This window comes from Leptopilina heterotoma, unplaced genomic scaffold (assembly GCF_015476425.1).
Source record: "Leptopilina heterotoma isolate Lh14 unplaced genomic scaffold, ASM1547642v1 Lhet_38, whole genome shotgun sequence".
In the NCBI taxonomy this organism is placed as follows: Eukaryota; Metazoa; Arthropoda; class Insecta; order Hymenoptera; family Figitidae; genus Leptopilina; species Leptopilina heterotoma.
In genome coordinates this window covers 253,023-272,248 of record NW_025111054.1, presented here as the reverse complement: position 1 = coordinate 272,248, position 19,226 = coordinate 253,023, and the positions used below count along the sequence as shown (strand labels likewise).

Genomic DNA, 19,226 nt, shown 5'->3' with positions numbered 1-19,226 from the left:
ACATCACAATTTTTGAAGAATTTTAATTATAAACAAGACCATGATTTCTGAAAAATTTTAATAAATCCAAAAAGTAAATTTTCTTAAATTTTTATTAACATTGTTCGAAGATAATTGAATTTTAAAAAAATTATTACACTAATAATTAGTTTTTAAAAATATATTTATGTAATTTTTTAAAAATAATTGAATTTCTGTATAATTTTTAAAAAGAAACTAATTATTTTTTTGATGAATTTTAATTGAAAAATTTTAAACATAATTTTTTTCACCAAAATATTTAAAAAATAATTCTAAAATATTATTATTTTTTGTATATATTTGAATTTTCGTTGAAAATATTTATAAAATATTGAATTTTAAAAAACTAGAACATAATTTTCATTTTTAAATTTACATCTAAATATTTTTTATCAACATATTTTTGATAATTCAATTCTTTTCAAAATTAGCAATAAAAATTCTTCAAAAGTTGATTTTCAAAAATTGTAACAAAATACTTAAAAAAAAAAAATTAATTATTTTCAATTAAATTGTACAAAATTTGCATTATTCAAAAAGATTTATATATATATATATTTGAAAAATTTAATTAACTTGAAAAATGCTTTAAAAACAATTTTTGAAAGATTTGTTTTTAGTTATTTTTCGAATTATAAAAATTAAAATAAGTTGCACTTTTTTACTATAAAAATTGTGGTATTTGTTGCAATTTAATGTTTGGAAGAAAAGTCGTAAAATAGTCGCAATTTTTGAAAATAAGTCGAAAAAAGTGTCAATTTTCTTAATTTCCCTGATAAAAATTTCTTTTCCTGACTTTACTGACAAAAATTTTGTTTCCCTGACATTTCACATAATTTTTCTAATTTTGTTGAATAAATTAATTTAATAATTTTCACATAACAAAGTACATCGCACTCGCTTATCAAACAAAAATAACTTTAAACAATCACTTGCGCACCTTCGTGCGCAGTTGTATCAAAAATATTTTTGTTTTGCAAAAAAAAAAGAATTAAAAAAAATTTTTGGTTATAAAAAATCATAAAATTAACTTTTTTTCATAATCGTTCGTTTTTGAATAAAAAAAAATTCCATACTCAAAGCGCAATGAAAAATAAACAGTATACACGATGCTTTTATTATCAATATAATGAAATGTCAAGGTCGCCTCGACTTCAAAGTGTCCTATTAGGCACAATGTAACAAGTTTCTCTATAAGCGTATATTCTCGCCGGGGGCATTTTTGCAGTTATTTTAACAACATTAATGAACTGCACTGTGATAAATTACAAATTTTCATTAACAATAGAATGCCCCCAAGTCGTCTTGATGCCGTCTACAGAAGTATTTTACTCACGAAATTTTTCACAAAAGGTTGGGGCAATCCGGAAAATTTACGAAGGTAATCTAACCTTAAAATTATCATTCTCATTATATGTATACAATAAAAATTATCATTTCATCCATATTTATTTAAACGTTTGCAATTTAATTTAAAGATAATTTTAGGGAAATTATTAATGAAAATTTTTTCTTGCATATTTTTACATATATAGAGGAAAATTATGAGAAAAAAGTGGATTTCTTATATATATTGTCTTTTTGTTTCTGTCACTTTAAATGATCCTTGAAATATAAATAAAGAAAAATGAGACAGTTATTATATAATAGGGGACTTACAGAAATTTTTTTAATTATAATACAAAGAATATTATTTTTAGTTACATTCTTTTTCAATTGTGCCTTATCTTTTTGAATGCGTAAATATTTTTACGAGCAACAACTTGTTGCCATTCCCAAATATTTAAAATATTACGAATTTTGTTTAATTTTCATAACCAAATTATGTTTTTTTTAAAAATATTTTATATGAATATTGTAAATTCTTGTTGTTAAAATATACATTGTTTATTACATTTATTTATTGAAATTCATTTTCACAGCAAAAATTTTATATATTTTTGTTTCTCATTTGTTGACTGTATTTCTGAAAAATGAAATTAAAAATAAATTTTTTCTCACAGGATATTCGAATTTCGGAAAGTCGTGGCCAATCGAGAGGCTTGCTATAATTTAATACCTTCTAATTATCCTGTAAACATTACTAAGGTCAGTAAATAATAATAATAATTTTTAGGAATTTTAATAAAATTCTTTACAAAATTCAATTATTTTCATAAATTGCAATATTCATCCCAAGAATTCAATTATTTTCAAAAGTAATAAAATTCTTCGAAGAAATTCAATTATTTTTAAAAATTTTCACGAATATCTCGTCAAGAATTCAATTATCTTTACAAATAGCAAAATTTTTCGCCAAAAATTCAATTATTTTTTGGAAAAATTTCTAAAAATCTTTGCAAAAGTTCAATTACTTTTAAAAGTATTTTGCAATTCAATAATTTTCAATATTTACTATTTTCATAAAATTTATCAACAGATTTAATTATAGAAAAAACTTTTTTTGATACAATAATTCTACGAAAAGATTCAATTTTATTATTTTCATAAATAATAAAATTTCATTTACGAATTCAATTATTTTCATCGCAGAATTTCAAATATTTTTAATACAATTTAAAATAAATTCCTTGAAAAATGCAATTATTATTAAAAAAAAAAACTCAAATTCAAATTTGACATCAGATTTTCAAAATTGAAAATAATTAAATTTTCTTGTACGAGGAAAATTGAATTTCGCAAAAATTGTTATTTGATATCTAAATTAAAAATAATCTTCATTACGAAAATTTTAATTATTCTGAACAAAATAGAGAAGGTAAAAAAATTATTATATATTCAACTTTCTGAACAAAGAATATAAATAATATTTTTTTAAGAGAATTTCCACTACTTTTAATTTTCGCTAATTTTCAAAAAAAATTCGAAAAAATCAATTATTTAACAAAATTTTATGCAATTTATATTTCACAATAATTCAATTACTTTCATTAAAAATAAAATTTTTCATGAAAATTCAATTTTTTAAAAAATTCTCAAGAAATCAATTATTTTCAAAAATTTAAATAAAATTCTTCTCATGAATTTATTTTCAAAAATTATTATTTAAAATTCTTCTCAGGAATTCAATTATTTAAAAAAAAAAATTGAATAAAATTCTTCTAAAAGTTTTCAATTATTTTCAAAAATTGTTATAAAATTCTTTGATATAATAAATTTCATTAAAATTTGAATTTATATATTTGAATTTAATTTCTGCTTCGAATTTTGCAGGACGAAGAATGGTCCGATTGTCATGTATTGGAAGGTCACTTTCAATCACCATTCGATTATCATTTACCGGGAATAATGCCAGAGGAGACAAAAACAGCTCATTTTCAAATGATATTACCAAAGAAGTGGACATCACATAAAATTAAACCCATTTGTCTGCATCTTGCTGGCACTGGTGATCATGTCAGTAAAAAATATCTCGAAATTTCTCATTTTTCACAATATTTTTTTAATATTTATTTTATTATTTCTCTGAAAACAAACCTTAAATACATATCAGCATATATCCGATCTGAAAAATAACATTTAAATATATAGAAAATTTTTTATCATAAAATATTAAGAAGAATTTATTTAGTATTCTATATTTTATCAATCTAAAAGTAAGATTTAAAAAAGTGAATATTTAAAAAAATTTGTCCGAAAAATTCTGCTGTTAGTAAAAAGTTAGTAAGTCGCATATGCCGTATACGGCATATGCGACTTAATAACTTTTTACTAACAGCAGAATTCTTAAAATTTCACAAATTTGAATGATTTCATTAATTTGAAAATTTATAGTTTTTTTGGCGTAGGAGAAATTTAATTGCTAAACCACTGCTCAAAGAATCGGGAATTGGATCTATTTTGTTGGAGAATCCTTTCTACGGTTTACGAAAACCTAAAGATCAAGTGTAAGATTTTCGATAGTTTCATTTGTATAAAAAAAAAAAATTTTCTAATAATAATCTCATTTTTTCAGAATTCGAGTTCTTTTCAAGTTTTATTGCATTTTTTTAAAAAATTTATTTTTATGTTAATTATTTTTGAGTAAAAATCTTTTTTTTTTTTTTTGCTAACAAATGTTTTGTCTTTTATAGTCGTTCCAGTTTACATAATGTCTCTGATATCTTTATAATGGGAGGCTGTTTAATATTGGAATCAATAGTGTTATTGAATTGGTGCGAGCAGCATGGATATAGTCCTCTTGGATTAACAGGTCTTTCAATGGGTGGTCACGTTAGTAATTTATTTATTCGCATAAAAATTTGAAAAGTAAAAAAAAAAAGTGAAAATCAAAATTTCTATCTGAAAGTCCATTTTGAACGGTGGAATTTCATATAAAAATAACTTTCAGATTTATAATATATGGTTTAGAAAAGTTGGAAAAAATTGTTGAATGATTTTCTTCTATAAAAATTAGATGGCTTCATTGGCAGCGACAAATTGGCCAAAACCAATTGTCCTAGTCCCGTGTCTCTCATGGTCGACGGCATCGCCAGTTTTCACAGAGGGCGTAATGAGCGCTTCGATAAATTGGGCCTTACTCGAGAATCAATATTTTTCCAATGAAATTTATCAAAATGATTTAGCAAAAATGGTCAAGGTTATTGATCAAGACGTGAGTCGATTGGCTTTTTTAATCTTGATTTGCCACCATCATCAGGACACTTTATTAAACAATGAATACACTGCACTTAACAAAAATCAAAATAATGAAAAATCGGCTATTTACAGTCGTATTCCAAAAATTTGCATTCCTTTTAATGACAATTACTCACAATTGTCAAAGATCTTTAAAGATTATAACATCGGTGAATCAAAACATAGTTTTGAAAAAAAGAATTAAGAAACAAAAACAAAAAAATTGAAAAAATTATTTTCGTAAAATAAATCAATTTCTTTTTAAAATACATAATATTCCTTTAAAATAAAATTACCAAACGATTTTTTTTCCATCATTTTTAACCTGAAAACATAAGATGGTCAAAAATATTTAATTTTAATTTTTGAAGAGGTTAGAATTTTTTTCTACTGACCTATTGCATATTATTGCAAATCCATGCGAGAAGTTGTTTAGAATGGTAAAATATGCATGGAAAAAAAATTTCGTTAAAAAATATTAAAAACTGTAAGAGAAGATCGATTTTTAATATTCAAATCATTAAATTTTGCCGAAATTTCGGAAGTCCTGAACCTTTATTTTTTTCCAATTTGATGCTCTGAATCGAAAAAACATAGTTAAAATTGACGATTAGCTCATTTTCATGGTAAAAACTATAAAAATCATGGCTTTTTGCATTTATTTCGGTAAAAAAAAATACAATAAAAAAAAATTAAATAAAATAATTTAAAGTATACCATAAAAGCTTCAAACTATGATTTTTATGGTTTTTACCACGAAAATGAGTTAAATGTCAATTTTAACAATGTTTTTTCAATAATAGCATCAAATTACGTAAATATACACAATTTGGAAAAAAATTAAAGATTTAAGGCTTTCGAAATTTCGGCAAAAGTTAAAGATTTGAATATTAAAAATTGATCTTCTCTTACAGTTTTTAATATTTTTCAACGAAAATTTTTTTCCATGCATATTATTAACTATTCTAAACAATTTCTCGCATGGATTTGCAATAATATGCAATAGGTCAGAAGAAAAAAATTCTAACCTCTTCAAAAATTAAAATTAAATATTTTCGACCATCTTATAATGTTTTCAGGTTAAAAATGATGCAGGAAAAAAAATATTACCTCGTTTAAGAATTTTATTTTAAAGGGGTCAAAATAAAGGTGGGGGTCTCCCCTTAAAATTCTCGTCAAAATTTCAATTATCTCTATAAATAATAAAATTCTATTATTTTCAAAAATTTTTTAAAAATTCTTGACAAAATTTCAATTATTTTCAAAAATGTTCCTCATTTCAATGTTTTTCAATATCTCTACTAGTTTTATAAAATTTTTCGAAAAGAATCTAATTATTTTTGAAAATTTTTACTATTTAAAATAAAAAACATTTCACAGGTATTCAATTATTTACAAAATTTTTTTTTATCAATTCGCAATAATTCAATTTTTTTAATTTCATAAATAATAAAATTTTTACTGGGATTCAATTGAGGAGTTGGATGCTATAAGGGAATAAGCGCCATTCACTTAACATTGCGCGTATCCCCTTATAGCATCTAGCCCCTTAATTATTTTCGTAAAATAATAAAATTCTTTTTAGGATTTCAATTATTTTCATAAATAATAAAACTCATTGCAGAATTTCAATTATTTTTAATACAATTTTAATCGAATTCTTCGAATTAAAAAAAATAAATAAATAAAATAATAAAAAAAAAAAAAAAAAAAAAAAAAAAAAAAAAAAAAAAGTTTTGAAGAATAATAATTCTTCAAAATTTTATTAAAATTCGTCATCAATTTAAAAATTTGGTTTGGTAAAATTCTTTATATATTTGTTACATTTTTACGGGCAGTGATTTATGAGAATTCAATTTTAAGAAATAATTCAATAAATTATTTTTGCATTTGAATAATTGAATTCTCGTTGAATTTTTCAATAAAAAATTGATTTAAAAATGAATTTCAGTTAAAATTATAGATAATAATTTATTTTTGTATTTAAATAATTGAATTCTTGTAGAATTTTTCTATAAAAATTGATTTGAAAATAAATTTCAGTTAAAATTTTAGATAATAATTGAATATTAAAAGCAATGTAGCGTGAATTTTTAGAAATAATTGAATTTTAAAATTAATTTTGTTGAAAAAGATTAATTGGATTTTTTTTATATCAATTATTTGAAGTTTTTATTTTCTAATAAGAGAATTTGTGATTATTTGAAATTTCGTAAAATGGTTGGGCCTACTGTTTTTCTAAAAAAAATTTATAATTTTTTGTTTCTAAATTTTTATTTTTCTAATAAAGTTCGATTTCTAAATTTTTTTTTCTTCTAATAAAGTTCGATTTCTAAATTTTTTTTTTCTAATAAAGTTCGATTTCAAAAATTTTTTTTTCTAATAAAGATTGATTATTAAAATTTTTTTTTCTAATAAAGCTCAATTTCTAGTTTTCTTTTTTTTAATAATGTTGAATTTTATTTTTTTGTTAGCAACTTCGCAGAAGTTGGAATTGGAATTGGAACAAAAAATTAAAAAAACAAGTAGATTCCAAATATGAAAATGACGTGTAAAATAATCTGTTTATTTATATAAAGTGCAAAATTGTGTTCTTTTGATTTTAGTTTTAATTTTCGGACATTTTTATTTTATTTTATTCGAGACGCGCTACAAATGTAACAAATTATTTATTTAAATAATTTATATTTTTTAAAATCACCAGGTAGATGTTAATTTAGTTTTATTTGTTTTGTTTGTGTAAAAATCTTAATTTTCTTTTATTTGTAAATTAATAATTGTTTATAAAAAATTTTCATTGTTTAATAAAGTGGTCTGACGATGGTGTCAAATCAAGACACCGAAACGTTGCACACATCTAATGAAAATCAACTATATTTCAATCCTTATTTATAATTATTCGTTTTATTATTTCAATTTGCCATTCCGACAGGATGCCTTCTTGGCAGGACAACATTTCGCAAAACACTATCCAGCCAGTATGGCAAGAATAACTCGAATAAGAAACGAATCGAAAACTACTAATGCAGAAATAAAGACGACTAAAAGTATCAATGAAACATCAAATGGAAATTCTGCTCCAGTCAAAAACAACAATAAAGCACAAAAATACCAAATTGCCGAAGAAAAAGCCGCAGCGAAATTATTTCCTTTAAATCTAATTTCTAATAGATTTAAAAACGCTGATGCCGACGCTTTGAAGGGCAAGTTTTTTTTTATGACTGCCAATATTACGCTCTTTGATATATTTGAATTAATAATAATAATAATAAAATTAATTAAATTCATGTCTTGAATCGGAAACATCACATTATTGCATGCATATTTGAAGATGAAATTTTAATTTTGCAATTCAGGTGTGTGCCTTTTACCAGTTGCGAAACATCCCCTATTTTCAGACAGCAAGTGGCGAGAGCATGAGGCTTATCAATTCATGAGAGGAATAATGGACGAATGCACGCACTTGAAGAATTTTGAATTACCAGTTGATACTGAATTGATAATTGCCGTTTGTGCGAGAGATGACGCTTACGTTCCACGGGATGGATGTATGAGTCTAGAGGAGATATGGCCAGGGGCTGAAGTTCGTTACATTGACGCCGGTCATATTACTGCATATCTTCTTCATCAAAAATTGTTCCGGTTTGTATTATAAAAACATTTTTTTATTTACTTTCGATAAATTGAAAATTTTTTTTTTTTTTTTTTTTTTTTTTTTTTTTTGAAAATTCTTATTTTCAGGGGATTTTAATTAAATAACATATTTAAATGTTAGAGTTAGAAAACTTATAATTTAATTCTTAAATCAATAATTAAAATGGTATTTATAAATAATATTCCTTGGTGATGAGAAATTTCTATTTTAAAATTTAATGCTTATTTAAAGTAAATAAAGACAGGTTATTTTAAAAAAAAACTATAACTTTAGTCCTAATGGAGCTGGAAAGTTCTTCTTTATTCCCAATTAGACTGAGAAAAATTACCTGGAAAAAGGGGTCGCAAAAGTTCAATTTTATTGCCTATAGTCGTCATAAAATTCAATACGCATATTTCTTTGTTAATTAATTACTAATCTTTAAAGTCATAAAATTAAAAACCCATATACAACAATGGACCTAGGGATCTATTGTTAAAGCAGGGGTTGCAATATATAAGTTTGAAACTTAACGGGAATTTCATTGAAAATTTGGTTAACCTATTTTTAATTCTACTTCCAAACGGTTAATGATGGTTTGTTGACATAACCTACATTTTAAACTATTGTTAAAGGACTTTAAAAATTTCTACCTAAACATTTTAAAAAAAAGGGACTGAAACAAAGTCATAATGGTTCAAATGCCCTTAAATAGAGACTTTGGAAAATTTATTTATTTATTTAATTACAAAGCCATAATGCAGGCTTGACAGTTTGTCCCTTATTTCTCTAAAAGTCTCCATTTTTAATTTTGGCCCCTAAACGTACCTTATTTGGAAATTTTCCCCTATTTTTTTCTTTTATCTTTTAATGATGAATTTACACCAAATTTAGCAAAGTGCCGTTAAAACTTTCAATTGGAAACTTTTGTTTAGAAAGTTTCAAATCTTGAAATTTATGATCGATGAAATTTTTCATGAAATTTATAAAATTTGTAAGATTAGTATTTTGGTGAAGTCAAGTCTCAATTATGTTTAGAAGTTGGTTGTATTTTAAATTCTTATAATCTGCACAAACTTTTTATGACATACATTATTTTTAAAAGACTAAATTATTTTTCAAAATTTGTTCTTTAATTAGGATGTAAATGGATTAAAAACTTGTTTTTTGTTTATTTCATTCATGTGTTTAAAAAGACTCTTAGTTTAATAATTAAACTGAAAACAAAATTTTATGAACATTAAAATTAACAAAACAAATTTTTGTAAAAATAAATATTTTCAATTTATATTTGAACCTTAAAGACTAGTTAAATGTAAATTCATATTTACCGTTCTACTTCTTATTGTACTGAAATTTCTTAAAGCACTAATTCTAATACAAAAGCTTCAAAAAAATTTTCTATTTCTGACAAGAATGAATTTTTTAATATTATTTAATTATTACAAAAGTTTTAATGCAATTATCTTGATAAATAACAAAATTCTTCACAGAAATTCAATAACTTTTAGGAATTTTAATAAAATTCTTTACAAAATTCAAATATTTTCATAAATTGCAATATTCATCCCAAGAATTCAATTACTTTCAAAAGTAATAAAATTCTTTGAAGAAATTCAATTATTTTTAAAAATTTTCACGAATATCTCGTCAAAAATTCAATTACCTTTACAAATAGCAAAATTTTTTGCCAAAAATTCAATTATTTTCAAAAATTTATAAAAATCTTTGCAAAAGTTCAATTACTTTCAAAAGTTTTTTGCAAATTCAATAATTTTCAATATTCACTATTTTCATAAAATTTATCAACAGGTTTTAATAAAATTCTTCTCATGAATTTGTTTTCAAAAATTATTATTTAAATTCTTCTCAGGAATTCAATTATTTTTCAAAAATTGAATAAAATTCTTCAAAAAGTTTTCAATTATTTTCAAAAATTGTTATAAAATTCTTTAATATGATAAATTTCATTAAAAGTTTAATTAAATTACTTAAAAGAAATTAAATATTTTTAAAAGTTGTTAATACAATTCTTGGTAAAAATTAAATTTTAAGAAATATTCAATATTATTTATTTTTTTATTTAAATAATTGATTTCTCGTAGAATTAAATTATTATTTTTCTTACTTTTAAGGGGACCCGCACCCGAAATTTCAACTATAATAAAATATAATTGGAAAAATTTTTTATATTTTTTTCCTGACACTATTTTGATTGAGAAATAAGGTGAAAAAGACAAAAAAATTTCATTATTTTTTCGGAAATTAAAAAAGTTTTTTTTTTTTAATTTTTTTGTGTAACTTTTGACTCCATTTTATAATTAAGGGCATGGATTTGTGAAATTTTAATTTTGTCAAAAGTTACAAAAAAAAATTTAAAAAAAAATTTTTTAATTTCCGAAAAAATCATGAAATTTTTTTTTGATTTTTTCACCTTATTTCTGAATCAAAATAGTGTCAGAAAAAAAATATACAAAATTTTTTCAATTATATTCTGTTATAGTTGAAATTTCGGGTGCGGGTCCCCTTAACTATAACGATTCTGTAGAATTAATTTTTTTTGAAAAAGTTTAATTGAATAATAATAATTGATGTTATTGATTTAAAGTAGAATGTTAGTTAAAAATTCTAGAAAATGTTAATTGAATTGCAATGATACAAATAATTTTGATGAAATCACAGTAACACTATTTTTTTAATAATAAAATAATGATTTTGTCAGTCGGTCATCTTTAATTATTATAAGTTGTTCATAATTTGAAAAGTTTTATCACTACTAAAGTAATAAATTTACAAAAGTACCGCAAAGTTAATGAATATAATTTTTTAACAAAAATCGGAAAAAATATATTATCTTAAGATAAATTTGTATAATTCTAGAAAAACACATTTTAAAGTAAATTTAACAATATTAAAAATTATTCAAACTGACTTTGAAAAATACACTACACTTGATAAGATTCAAGATATTGTAGTTTGATTATTGAAAGATAAATATAACTATTTTGGTAAAATTGTGTGAAAGAAAATTAATATCTACAATTTTTTTTTTTTTTTGCTTTTCTGATTTCAGATCGACAATCTCCGAAGCTTTTCAGAGGTCAATCAAAAAATATCCAATTGACAATAGTTGATAATAAATATTTCAGAATAATCAAAATTTAGGGGAAAAAAAATTTTTTTATTTTAAACACAATTAATTTTATGTGCGTAATTTGAAACATATTTGTATTTTAATTCAATTTTAAACAAACAACAGAGGAAAAAAACAATCAACGAGGAAAAAGTATATATGTACATATATATACATATATAATAATAATAATAATAATATATGAGCAAAAGTATAATGAACAAAAAATCTGCCTCAATAATAAAATAATTGTTATACACTTGTTATTTATGCAAATAGTCAATTTTTAATCAAAAGAATAATACTCGATTTTTTCATCGATGCAAACTTTTCAGAAAAAAAAGAAAAGAAATAAAAATAGTTCTAAATAAAGAATATAAAAATTTTTTCAGTCTTTTTTCTATAAAAAAAAAGTGTTATCTTACTGTAGAATATTTTCCTTCTTTTAATTTATGAGGGAAATATTAATACGGTAACGGTTTTGTTTGCAGAATAAATTGTTGTGACTTTTCGAAAAAAAATTATTATAATATATACATTTATGAAAATATTTTTTATACAGATATTTTTTCTTTTTTTTGGAACTATTTTTTAACACCAAATGTAAAGTGTTTTTATATGTAGATGTATACACTTGCAATAGTTATTTTACGATTGCTTTGAGATTTTATACTTGAAGTATATTTTAATTCTGTATAAATAAATGACTGTTATTAATTAATTAAATATACAGATTTAATTTTCATTATGTGTTTTTATAATTTATTATTTTACTATTTACAGGATTTTAGATTGAAAGCGAACTTTTTTTTGGGTGAAAGTAAAAATTTTTTAAGTTAGTTTAAAAAAAAAAAATCTAATCTAATTAAAATTGAAACATTCCCTAACTTCAGAATTTAAAAAAAAATTTTTTTTTGAACTTTTATTGAACGTTTTTGGTTTATATTGTAGCCAAAAATATTAACTTTTTAAAAAATTGAAATTTGGAAGAAAGTTATCTTTTGTGGTCTTTTTTTGGTATTAAATTGTCATTAAATTTAAAATATTTTAAATATTTTAAATATTTTAAATATTTTAAATCCATTGTAAATTTTGAAAATAAATTTCTAATTACTAAAAAAGAAAAACAAATTTATACTTTTGACTTGTATTATAATTGTTTGTAATCAACATAATCTTAATAGTAGTTTACTTTTTGATATGCCTGTTTTTTTTTCAACAGGTGTATAAGAAATGGAGGAAAATAATAAATTCATGAATAAACAAATTTATAATAATTTTTTTTCTCTTTCTCTCTCTTTCTTCTTTTCTTTGAGATGTTAAAAAAAGTTTTTATTCTTTAATACAAAACGATAAAATCAGGTGAGTTTAAAAATTATATTTTACTTTTTAATTTCTATTTCATTTAAATTAATTTACATTCGCATTAATTAATTAATTTCGATTAGCACAAAAATTTGTACAAAGATAGATGAAAGTTTACATAAAGAATCGATTTATACATTCGAATAATGAATAATTTATAGTATGTATATATACGAAACACAACATTTTTTTACACTTTTTTCTTTTATATTATTAGTTCTCAGTTTTTATTGTCAATGAGATTTTTTGTTCAATTAAAATTAAACATTTTTTTTATATCGAATATTATATTCTTATTTTTATAGAATTTTTAATAAAATTCAATTATTTTCAAAAGTAATAAAATTCTGCACAGAAATTCAATTATTTTCAAAAATTTTACAAAATTCTCGTCAAAATTTCAATTATCTTTATAAATAATTAAAATTCTTTTCCGAAATTCAATTATATATTTTCAAAAATTTTAATACAAATTCTTGGAAAAATTTCAATTATTTTCAAAAAATTTCTTCAATTCTATAATTTTTCAATTATCTACTATATTTTAATAAAATTTGCCGAAAGAATTCAATTATTTAAAAAAAATTTTTAATAAAATTCTACGTGAATTCAATTCAATTATTTCCAAATTTTTTATAAATTTCTTCGCATTAATTCATTCATTTTCATAATTAATAAAATTTTTTACAGGGGATTCAATTATTTTCATAAATAATATAATAATATTTTTTTACAGGGATTAAATTATTTTTTTATAAATAATACAATTTTTTTTTAAGAATCCCATTATTTTCATAAATAATAAAACTCATCGCAGAATTTCGCAATTATTTTTAATTCAATTTTAATCGAATTTCCAGAAAAATGTTATTATTTTAAAGAAAATGTTATTAAAATTCGTCGAAAAAATTCTTTATCAGAATTCAATTTTAAGAAATATTCAATTATTCATTAAATTATTGAATTTTTAAAAATAATTTAATTTTGAAAAGCTTTTAAATTAAAATCTTTGAAAATTTGAAATTTTGATACTTTTAATGAACTTTTTTTTAAAAAAATTATTAAAAATAATTAATTTAAAGAAACATTTTTGGTTAAAAATTCTAGAAAATAGTAATTCAATTGAAAAAAATAATTTTGAAGAAGTTACAGTAATAATATTCTTGTAATACAAAATGATTAAAAACATTTTTTTTTTATAAATAAAAAAATTTTGATAAATTTATAAATCTACATCACATATGTGAAAAATATTAATAAATGAAAAAAAAATTCTTAAAAAGAGTAAGTTTTTATGTTAATTTATATATGTACTTTATTTATTTATATATATTTTAAATAAAATTAATTCTTAATTAATAGTTTCCTTATTTGTTAAAAACTATAATTGTCTACTTCCTTATTTACTAAAGTTATTAATAATAATAATAATAATATTAAATATGGAATAAATACGAAAATAATAAATATTAATTAAATTTATTCATTTTAGTATTTTTTAAATATATTTTATGATTATTATCTTTAATTTTTTTTATTTTGAATTTTTTGTTTGTTGGTATTATTATTATTTTTATTATTATTAGTATTATTTATCCTATATTATTCGGTATCATTATGAGTTTACTATATTTTTATTATTAGTATTTTTTTCTATTATTATTATTGTTAAATATTTTTTTTTTGTTTTTATCCTTACAATTATTAATTTTATTGTTATCTTATAAATACATTTTGAGGTTATGTTAATGGGCACGCAAGATAAAAAATTTTTAATAATTTTCTCGAACACAGGATACTTATACCTATCTCTAAAAATTTGTGTAAAAAAAGATGAGAAATTGAAAATAAGCGGGTCGATGAACAACGCCATCTGAACTAGACAGGAAGTGCGCTAACGAGAATTGCAGAAAGCTCTCGCATCGCAAAACCGGAAAGAGTGGCGGCTCGCGTTGTTGGTAAGCGAGAATACTTTGCTGAGCTGAGTAGCAGCAGCAGCTATACACATAGGCAAAGGCTGGCCAAATGCGAGAGGCATCGTTGGCCACATGTCTCCCCGAGCCGCTTGTCCATTGACAAAAAAAGTCCGAAAACGCCGAGTGTTTACGTAATCGAAATTTATCTAGTTACGTGCCACGTTCCGTCAATTAACTCTTCAATATAATCATTAAAATCGTGTGGACAAGTGTTACTTCCTTTATCCCTTTTTTTTCAAAAAATAATATTTTATAAAAAATTCCCACCCCGCGTGATAATCGAGTTCACTCTTTCTCTCTCTCACACTCTTTCTTTCTTTCCTTTTCTCTCTCTCTCTCTCTTTCTTTCTCTCTTTATCGTGCGTGAGTGTGTGTGCAAATTAAAAACGTAATATCATCGCGAGACACGAGTCTTTCTTTCCTTTTTATTTTTCACACAAACGAGGGATTTTATCATTGAAATCGCGCCGTCTGCTAGTCACGTACTCGCGTCGTTCGTATTCTCGGCCTCGTGTTCATTAAAACCCCCCTAACCAATAATTCAAATTTAAATTTTCTCTCTAATTTTGAAAATTTTTCCATTATAAGTGATTGGAAAAATAAAAGGCAAAGTGCGGTGAAAATAGGAAACTGTTAACCGGTGTGTGAGGTGAATTGTTACGAACCTAACCTCAAAAAAAAGGAATTGTTCTAGTTTCATTTTTTTTTTTGATCGCGATCAATATTATCGCCCTAATATGGAGTGTAATTGTTGAAGAAAGAAAAAAAAATCCCGTTTTAGGGTTTGTGAATTAAATTGAGGAACTGGTGGGTGTGCGGGGGAGCTAACTGGGCTTTCCTGGACCTCGTGTTTTTCTCTCGATTGCCAAGATGGCGGCGAGGGTGAGCGGCCAGAGCAGTAACGAGTCAAGTGAGCTCCCCGGTCCTGGTGTTTCATACGCGAGTGTTCTCAATTTACAAAGGACCAAGGACCATGCAAATAAGGAGAATATATCATCAACAACAACAACATCATCATCATCATCATCTCATACAGTTAAAGAAAATCATGACATTAATAAAGAAACAAAAGGGGCGGGGAAAATTTTACAAAAGAAAAAATGTATTACGCCCCTGAATCAACCACTAAATATTGAGACAAATTCACACCACGAGGTTCATCATAATTCGAATAATGAGAATTTATCGGCGGCAGTAGCGAAAGATGAAAAAATTGTCGTCGTTGTTGCCACGTCGAGAAAGGAATTGATAAATGGCGAGGTGGGAAGTGACGGGGAATTTCAGACAGTGGCACCAAAGAGTGCGCGAAGAAAGGAGAAATTACGAGAACACAGAGATCAACATAGAGAGAGACATCGAAATCGTGGTGAGAGACATCAGCAGAGAGCGCACAGTGGCGGTAGTAAAGATAGATTTAAAGAGAGAACATCACAGGACAAGGAGAAGGATCATAAAGATAATAATGAGGAGGGCGAGGAGCAACCGGTGAAATATGTCGAGGCACCATTACCGGCCATTAATCCATGGATCAAATGTAAGAATTCCAATGTTTCAAGTCCAGCACCAATTCCAGTTCCGGTTCCGGTTGTCGTTAGCGAGCAAAGAGCCGAGCGGGAGAAGAGAGTTCTTCAACCTCAACAACAGCAAATCAAACAAATTGGTAAGACATTTTTTTTTCTTCAATAATTTATTCTTGAAAAAAAATATTAACTTTCCAAAGTGGCCATTTTTCATTGGGATATTGGGAATTGAAAAATAAATCGGGAAATGACCGCGAAATTTATTTCTTTATTTCATGTGTATACGGGTAAAAATAACCTTTCGTACAAAAGTACTGGAATGATGCTTAAATTGAAAAAATAAAAAACGAAGTAATGACAATAAAACGTAATAACAATTTGCGTGAATCAGCGTTAAATCTAGTAAATTAAATTCTGTAGTAATCAACGTTATTATAATACTCATTAGTATCTACACAATCTTATCAAAAGTGAGTAGATAAATAGAAAATAATAATTAAATTAACATCTGTAAATAGAAACAAAAAATGCAAAGTTTGTAAATTGAATCTCAAACCAATAAAAATTAAACTGTCACTTTCGAAAAAATCAGCTATTTATTTATTACTAAATCGGGAATTTTTCCGCTGGTTGCTTTAATTTTGAAATGCCCGAAACAAAAGAAATTTTTTTTCAATTAACTTCTTACCTGATAAATATAATGTAAAATTCAGATAATACATAAATTAGGACTTTTGTTAGGAATAAAGGGGTCACCGACAATGAGAAAATAATCTATTTAAATTTTAAGAAATCCTTTTATTTTAAAGGCGGATTTTCCTTTTAATATTTATATTTAAAAGGATTTCTTTTAGGGGAAAAGAAAAGCGCACTTAAGGGATATTCTTTAACTAATAGCACATGTTTCAAATTCAAGTATTTAATTTTCAAATTTCATTCAATTTATTATTTTATTATTATGCAAATTACAAAATTTTTTATTTTTAAATATGAATTTTTGAATAATTTCATATACAAACTTTTTAATTAAATTATTAACTAGTTTACTAATTAATTATTCTTGTTCGTTAATTTAAAAAATTTTAATAAAATTCTTGTCAAGAATTCAATTATTTTCAAAATTATAATAACATTCTTGGTAAGAATTCAATTATTTTTATAAATAAGTAGGTAGTAAATTTTTTGCAATTATTTTCTAAAATTTTAATTTAAATCCTTCGAAACAATTCAATTTTATTTATAAATATAGTAAAATTCTTTGCAAAAATTCAATTATTTTTAATACAATTTTAATAAAATTCTCCATGAAATAATTCAATTTTTCTTAAATTTTTAATATTTTTCGAAAAAAATGCAATTATTCTCTAAAATTTTAATAAATCCTTTGAAAAAAATTCAATTATTTTTATAAAAAGTAAAATTCTTTGCAAAAATTCAATTTCTATTCAAAACAATATTTCACGAAAGAATTAATTTTTTTTTTTTCTTAATTTTTTAATATTTTTCGAAAAAATTTAATTGTTTAATAAAATTTTAATAAATCCTTTGAAACAATAATTCAATTATTAAATAGTAATATTCTTTGCAAAAATTCAATTATTTAAAAAAAAAAAAATTCACGAAAGAATTCAATTTTTTTCTTAATTTCGTTATAAAATTATTCAATTTTCTAAATTTTAATAAAATTCGCAATAATTAAATGTTTAATTTCAATTATTAACAAACACGATTATTTAAAAAAAACTTGAAAGAAATTTAATATAATAATTGAAATTCCTTCGAAGAATTTTATTATTTATAAGAACATAATTGAATTTTTGACAAGAATTTTATTATTTATGAAAATAATTGAATTCTTTTGTAGAAAATTAAATTCATAGAATTTTATTAAAATTTTCTAAAATAATTTAATTCATTCAAGGAATTTTATGAAAATATAGAAAATAATTAAATCTTTTCAAAATAAAAAATACAATATAAAGGTTTTGATAATAATTGAATTCTTTCAAAAAATTTCTTTTATTTATTGAATATAATCGATTTTGTTAATAATTGTAATTAATAATAATTTTACTAATAAAATTTTATTTAAATCATTGATTGAAAATTAAACTCTTTTGAAGCATTTCTTTAACTGTTTTTTTTTTTATTTTTAAATAAATAATGTCATTTTTTGAATAATTTTAATTAAAAATTTTTAAAAATAATTAAATTTACCAAAAAGTTTTTTTCAATTTTTAAAAATAATCGTGTCTGTTAATTTAATTAAATATTTGATTTTTTCAAGTTTATTAAAATTGTACTGAAAATAATTGAATTCCCCAGAAGAATTTTATTATTTTAAAAAAATAATTGAATTTTTGTAAAGAATTTTACTATTCATAAAAATAATTGAATTGTTTCGAAGGGATTATTAAAATTTTAGAAAATTAATTGAATTTTTTTTTGGAAAGTTTCTCATAACGAATTCAGAAAAAAATTGAATTCTTTCGTGAAATTTTATTGAAAATAATTGAATTTTTGCAAGGATTTTACTATATATTTAAAAAAATAATTGAATTGTTTCAAAGGATTTATTAAAATTTTAGAAATTAATTGAATTCTTTTATGAATTTTTATTAAAATTTTGTTGAATATAATTGAATTTGTGCAAAAAAAAATTTGACTGTTTATAAAAATAATTGAATTCTTTCGAAAAATGTTATTTTTTTTTATGAAAAAAAATTGAATTCTTGCGAAGAATTACATATATATTAAAATTTTTGAAAATATAAAAAATAATAATGTACTTAATAATAATTAAGTGAATTTTTAAAATTTTATAATTATGAAATATTATATTAAAAAATTTATATTTGAATATAAAAAATTTTGGTAATTTGCATGATAATAATAAATTGAACATTATATTCCGCGCGTAACATTTGTTAGTTAATAATTAATTACTTATATTATTTCAT

General features: G+C 22.5%; 2 protein-coding genes across 3 annotated transcripts in view; both read left to right on the top strand.

Moving 5' to 3' along the window:
- Nucleotides 1-1,046: 1,046 nt before the first annotated feature.
- Nucleotides 1,047-12,150, top strand: LOC122505942 (protein ABHD18). 2 transcript variants are annotated; one of them, XM_043617844.1, is made up of 9 exons: nucleotides 1,047-1,402; nucleotides 2,025-2,109; nucleotides 3,235-3,417; nucleotides 3,796-3,908; nucleotides 4,095-4,233; nucleotides 4,418-4,615; nucleotides 7,571-7,841; nucleotides 8,037-8,280; nucleotides 11,346-12,150. In XM_043617844.1, the coding sequence occupies exons 1-9, from the start codon at nucleotides 1,311-1,313 to the stop codon at nucleotides 11,404-11,406; spliced, it is 1,386 nt and encodes a 461-aa protein (XP_043473779.1). In that variant the 5' UTR covers nucleotides 1,047-1,310; the 3' UTR covers nucleotides 11,407-12,150. The 2 variants fall into 2 exon arrangements, with proteins under 2 accessions (XP_043473779.1, XP_043473778.1); XM_043617843.1 differs by having other exon boundaries at nucleotides 1,057-1,402; nucleotides 7,995-8,280.
- A 2,573-nt stretch (nucleotides 12,151-14,723) lies between these two features.
- Nucleotides 14,724-19,226, top strand: part of LOC122505941 (la-related protein 1B) — a 47,503-nt gene continuing 43,000 nt past the window's right edge. Inside the window, exon 1 of the mRNA XM_043617842.1 lies at nucleotides 14,724-16,406. Coding sequence (XP_043473777.1) covers nucleotides 15,617-16,406 — 790 coding nt within the window. The 5' untranslated portion in view covers nucleotides 14,724-15,616. The remainder of the gene's footprint in view (nucleotides 16,407-19,226) is intronic.